The following is a 6,011-nucleotide window of genomic DNA, read 5'->3' as shown; positions in this document are numbered from 1 at the left end:
TGTGCAACTGAATAATGCAGGAGGCTAGGTATGGAGACAGGGACAGACACCCAGTCCCTGCCTTCCAGCTCAGTTTTCTCTTTGCTAGATCAAAGCACTTAGATCCAGCTATCTGCTTCAGAGTGAGTAGGAAGGAAAGGTTATTTTTGTATAGTCTGAGTCACTCATGCTAATTTATTTTTCATAATACGGCTTTCTTGTGTGGGTCTCTCCGTACCTGTTTAATGTTGCACTGTTTTTTTGTTCCAGAAATCAAACCTATCATTAGCTTGCTGCCGAACAGTTGAATTTATACTTTGCTATCTGGTGCTTCAATTTACAGTTCCTAGCAAAAAAAAAAAAAAAAAAAGTGAAATCTCAGATAAAGTATGTCCATCTACTTTTTGGCATCTTGTTACATTCAGATAAACAATAGCTGTTGATTTTTTGAGTTTGTAGTGTTGGCTGGAATTGCAAAGGATTAGCTAATGCTGGGAGTCAAGTGAATGTGTGCAGAGCTGCGATTGCCAGTGCACTTTGGTAGTAAACTGGCTCCAGTTCAGACCGAGCTTCAAGGTTCAGCTGTTCCCTCTTCTACACTCTTCATGTACACCAGCATAGCTGTGGTCTGGCTTTTTCCTACATACCGATTTAACTGAGTTGTATTTATAAGTTTGCTGGTACGGTCGCTGGCTCCCTTAATTAATTCTGTGGGATTAGTTGCCGCTGTTAAAGCACATCCTGCGAGACCCAGGGGAAGCAGTGGTGTAGGTTTCTTGACAGCTTCATTAAAAAACAAAAAGCTCTTTTGGGTGTACTGGGGCGTCGGTGTGTCTTCTTGCCTACGTGTTTGGTTGCTGCCTTTAACGGTCCACGCTCTCTCCCCTTGCAGACTGTGACGCCATGGGAAACGCAGAGAGCCAGAGCGTGGAGCACGCCTTCTACGGAGACAAGCACGCCAGCCTGGGCCGCAAGCACACTTCCCGCTCGCTTCGCCTCTCCAATAAAGCCTCTCGCCGGACGCGGCATGCTTCTTCTGGTAAAATTATCCACCGTAACTCGGAAGTGAGCACCCGCTCCAGCAGCACCCCCAGCATCCCCCAGTCCCTGGCAGAGAACGGCCTGGAGCCCTTCACCCAGGAGGCCAACCTAGAGGACTTTGGAAGCCCCATCTGGGTGGACCGTGTGGACATGGGCCTGCGGCCCGTTTCCTACCACACCGACTCCTCCGTCACCCCCAGCGTGGACAGCAGCACCGTCCTCACCGCCGCCTCTGTCCAGAGCATGCCTGACTCAGAGGAGAGCAGGCTCTACGGGGACGAGCCACCATTCCTGGCAGAGGGCGACGGGAGGTCACATCGATACGCGGCCAACGGGATGAACTTCATGGAGACGGCCAGCTTCAAGAAGAAGCGCTCCAAATCGGCCGACATCTGGCGTGAGGACAGCTTGGAGTTTTCGCTTTCCGACCTCAGCCAGGAACATTTAACGAGCAACGAGGAAATACTGGGCTTGGCCGAAGAGAAGGATGCCGAGGCCACCCGGGGGACAGAGGCCAGCAGCAGCCCCCAGCCGCTGGTCACCTGCCAGCGCGCCAACTCTATGAGTGACTTGTATTCCCCCAAAACCCCGAGTGCTACCGTCAACGGCGGCCCGCGAAATGCCTTTGGAGGGTACTGCCGGAATTTAGTGTCTGACATCCCGGATATTGGGAGCCATAAGATGGCATCGGTTACCGCTGAGGATGCACCTTCCTACAGTAATTACAATACGCTGCCCTGTAGGAAATCCCACTGCCTTTCTGAAGGGGCCACCAACCCACAAATTAGCCATAGTAACAGCATGCAAGGCAGAAGGGCAAAAACTACTCAGGTAAGGCAGTTTTCTTCTATGTAAAATGGAAGCGTGTGGCATTTGCTGAGCTGTGTCTGTAGATAAAGATATTCCAGGTTCTTCCAGGCTCTGTTTTCCTTCAACACCCCTTTTCCAAGAAGAGGGCTGTATCCAGGAGGGAGCTGAACTAGCCGGTCTCCAGAGCTGGCTTGATCCCATCACTGCTCCCGTCCCTATCTGCAACTCTGTTTGGGCCTTTTCCACCCTTCACTGCCTCTGGAGAAGATAAATCTGCACTTGCCAGCTAAAGATTTTCCTGTGTGTTTCACAGTGCTGATGGCGTCTTTTTTTCTAGGGTAGCTGCCAAAACCGATCATTCCACTTGGGGAGCTTGCGCGTGTTGGTTGTGTCTCCCCTCTCTGCCTTCCCTGCCCTGTCGCCCTCCCCTGCCTGCACATATGCAAGCACTCCTCAGCTCTCGAGGCTGGAAGCAAAGGAGAAACCTGCGAGTGTTTCCCTTTCCCTCCATCGTGAACACTCACTGGGCTGAAATTTCACTCTTCTAATTAGCCAACATTCACCTTTGTGCAAGACATCAGCCAGAAATAGTGCTGTCCCCTTGCAGGAGACTGCCAGTCCTGCGAGCTGTGGTGCTCACCTGCAGTAAACTGAAAAATGATGGGGGGTGGAGATGTATGGAGAAGATGCTGCTTCTCCTAGCTAGCGAGGATGTCATACCCTTCATCCTTCATCCTTTTAACAGACAGCACAGAGCCAAGATGAGCTTTTCTGTCTGGTGCCCCTCCTGAGCTCCAAACACCAGTCCTGTGACCTTTGCTTTGATGGCTGCTGTTGGGTCTTTATTATGTTTTCCCCTGCTTTTCTTGGCCATGTTCTGCCTGATCGAGTTACACAGCACCGCCTTGCGCTGCAAACAGCAATTCTGCTTACAGTAAGTGGCAGACTACTCTTAGAAGGGGGGGGGAGGAGCTACAAATCCTGCCCACCTGTACAAGCCGCGTGTGGCATACACGTTGCGGGCATATTGTGCTCAGTTTAAGTTCATTCAGCTGGCTTGCTGGACCTTCTCAGAGCAGTGGTCCAGATGCCTAATGGAAGAGGCTGGCTGTGGCATTTTTTACATGCACTATTTTCTAGCTGTGGCCATTGGCTCAGAAACATGGCCGAGGGACACAGAACAGTCTGATGGTGCAGGTTAGAGCTGTGCACCAGATTGCATGCTTCAGCGGCTCGCCTGATTTTATTGCATGGTTTCTCTTACATATGCCATGCAGCGTACACACACTGCGCCGCGTGACCCAGAAAAAGAAAAAAGCAGCACGTTGCATCAAGGTTGGAGGCTGGCAGGCTCATGTCCTGCTGCTGGGCTGAGCTGTTGGCAGGACACCAGCATTAGACATATCAGGCTGGGCAGTGTGAGTCAGGCAGGTTGCAGTGTGCCGCAGAGGAGGTGCGGGGCTGTGGAGGGCTGTTGGAGGGCGAGAGGAGCGTGTCGCCCCGTCAGCTGGCACTGACTTGTGAGAGCTGATGGGAAGGGGTTGCTGGTGACTTACTGGCTGTGCTTGATCTGTAGAGATAACACTGCTTCTAAACATAAAAACGACATGCTAAAACAGATGCTGCAGCGTCCCACAACAGCAGCTTTGTACTTCAGAATCATCTCTTTATTTTTGGGGGTATTTTTATGGTGCGAGCGGAGAAACCCTTTGGTGCTCCATCAAGGCAGTGCAGGATAAAAAGCAAGAGAACAACAACAACAACCAAAAAAAAGGATGTTATTTGGCAGCCTTGAATGTAACAGCTTTCATGAAGATTGTTAGGTGCAACTGCTGCCTCCAGCCCTCTTTCAAGTGTATTTAAGAAAAAGAGAGCAGTGTCGCTGGTGAACAGCGAAGCATTTGTTTTTCTTCTTGGTGCCTATCTTGGCATTAAGAAGATTCCTCTGAGGCACTTAGTGAAAGTCACAAATTTACGTAGCATTTTGCGAGGCCTCAGCTATACCCAGGGAAATTGCTTTGTGTGGTTGGTTTCACTAGATGTATCTCCTGAGCTTGGAGACGATGGCAATAAGGAGTCTCAGCAGTGATTATTACCACGTATAAATTCAACAAAATTAAAGCTTTGGAAAGGTCAAAATTCCTTCCAAGTCTTTAATCCTAGCAGTGTACAGTAAGTATAAGATACTTGTCAGCAATGAAGTCATGTTAGCCCAAGCCTACCTTTAGCAAGCTTAGGGAAATGACTATCATTATGTGTTTGATAGATAGAGTGAAAAGGAAGTCCAAATTTGCACACAAAGTAAAGGACTAGTTCCTTGGTGAACCTGATTAGGTGGCTTTGGATGGGGTGAGAGGAGGGAAACTACCAACCTGTCTCCGTACTAGGTCCCAGTCCAACCATATCTCAGCACTTTGCTCATCTTTACTCGACACCCCTGGTGTGAAGTAGAGCGTGATGGTTACCCTACCTGAGATGGTGGAAGCTGAGATGTAGAGCTGATGGCCTTAATGCTTTGCTGTTAATGTACTCCTGGGCACTGTGTTGGCCTGTGCCAGCTGGTACTTGGTCACAGGTTGGGGAATTTTGTTTCCTTCTGCCCTCCGCAGTCCTTCAACACTTTCTCAATGGGCTTCACAGTCTTGATGACCACCTTGAGCATTGCCCCAGAGCCTGCCATACGTGTCCTCATGCTGTAAAACATTTCATGCTATAAAAACAATTTAGTGAACTAAGTCAAAACTTCCATGTTTTTTTCCAGCCTTTTGAACTGCCTCCCCCCATCCCGATCCCACAAAATAATAGTTATGTCTTAGGGCCCCAGGGGCACCACACAAAGGTGAGCCAGGGCCAAGTGTAATACGGTATTGGACACAGTTTTCCCTCTTAATCTCCAGGCCAGTGACCTGTCACTGTCCCTGTGTTATTTAACAGTGCAGAGGTAAGCTCCCTTGTTCAAAGTCACCTAATTGAGCCTCATAGCCAGGAGTGAGGTTTCTGCCCAGATCACTGTTGCCCATCCTCACAAGAATTTGGGTTTGTATTTGCCAGTGGGTTTTTTTCAGTTTTTGGAAAGTCGTCCTGGTGCTAGAAATACTGAAAGGTCCTGATGGTCACTTGTAGGTAGCTTTTGACTAGTCTAGTTCCCAAAGAGGTCCCTGAAAGCAGGAGAGGCTGAGTGCAGGGTAAGTCTGAGACTACAGCAATGGGTTTGTGCCCTTGTGTTTGATTCCTGAATCCAGCCACTGTTACATGCATGTTCAAGTATATGTACAACATCATATTTTCTATACAGGCTAAATTTATTAGAAGTTGTCAGCAGCTGTAATTTTTGTGGTGTGCTGACCACTGCTACTGGGAAAACGCATCCTGGAATGTATCACAGAAAGGAGATGCCAGAATCACAGCTGTACATGTTTTGTTATAATGCCTTATCCATGGGTTCTTTACAAGTACGTGGTTTACATTAAAGAAAAAAAAAAGAAGAAAAGAAAATCTCTCCCTTCCAGATTTAAACCTTAAATTGAACTGTGGGAGTCACTTTCCACTAATTGAGAAGGAGAGCTCTTTAATACTGGAGAGACAATTATATTCAATGTGCACAAGCGATTAATATTCACAGGGTGGCTTTGGGGCACCCACGCAGCAGTTCTGTTTTTCGTAACATTTTAACATTACGGGTTCAGATCTGCTGAAGCGAGACTTCCTGGAGAGCTCTGCTGGGATCCTGTTTGGCTTTTGGAGTTGATGTGATGTAGGTGGAAAAAGCTTAATTGGCTGACATTTTCACCCATTTTTGCCTGCAGGCAGACAAGCTCTGGTTGGATACAGCTTGTTCTGACTGTGGGTTGTGAGATCCACGGGATCCTACAACCTGCTTGTTGGGATCCAGATTTTGTGAAATGGCCCTGTTGTGTCTTGTATGCAGCTAAACATCTGCCTGCGGGAGACTCCCTCCTCTTCCTCTTCCTCCTGGTGGATGTTCAGAGACAAATGTAACCACATGCTCCCCTGCTGTTATGAGCCCTAATTGAAGTTTCAGGAGGGGAATTAGGGAACAGAAGCCTTGAGATCTGATTTTGTGCCACTTCCAAGCCCATCTTGCCATCTCCTTATTCCATGTTCCCCCTCTGTGGATGACTTCTGACTGCTCCTTTCTCTAGACCATCAAATGGGGGGGG

The 6,011-nt window shown here is 48.5% G+C and overlaps 1 protein-coding gene across 1 annotated transcript in view; it reads left to right on the top strand.

Moving 5' to 3' along the window:
* Window positions 1-882: 882 nt before the first annotated feature.
* The window catches only part of TIAM1 (T-cell lymphoma invasion and metastasis 1), a gene marked incomplete at its 3' end in the record, with an annotated part of 83,378 nt that continues 78,249 nt past the window's right edge, over window positions 883-6,011 (top strand). The window contains 1 exon segment of the mRNA XM_009328008.1: window positions 883-1,851. Coding sequence (XP_009326283.1) covers window positions 883-1,851 — 969 coding nt within the window.

The sequence above is a fragment of the Pygoscelis adeliae genome, unplaced genomic scaffold, assembly GCF_000699105.1.
Source record: "Pygoscelis adeliae isolate BGI_AS28 unplaced genomic scaffold, ASM69910v1 Scaffold154, whole genome shotgun sequence".
NCBI lineage: Eukaryota > Metazoa > Chordata > Aves > Sphenisciformes > Spheniscidae > Pygoscelis > Pygoscelis adeliae.
The sequence above is the reverse complement of the archived record's forward strand: the minus strand, read 5'-3'. Positions and strand labels throughout refer to the sequence as shown.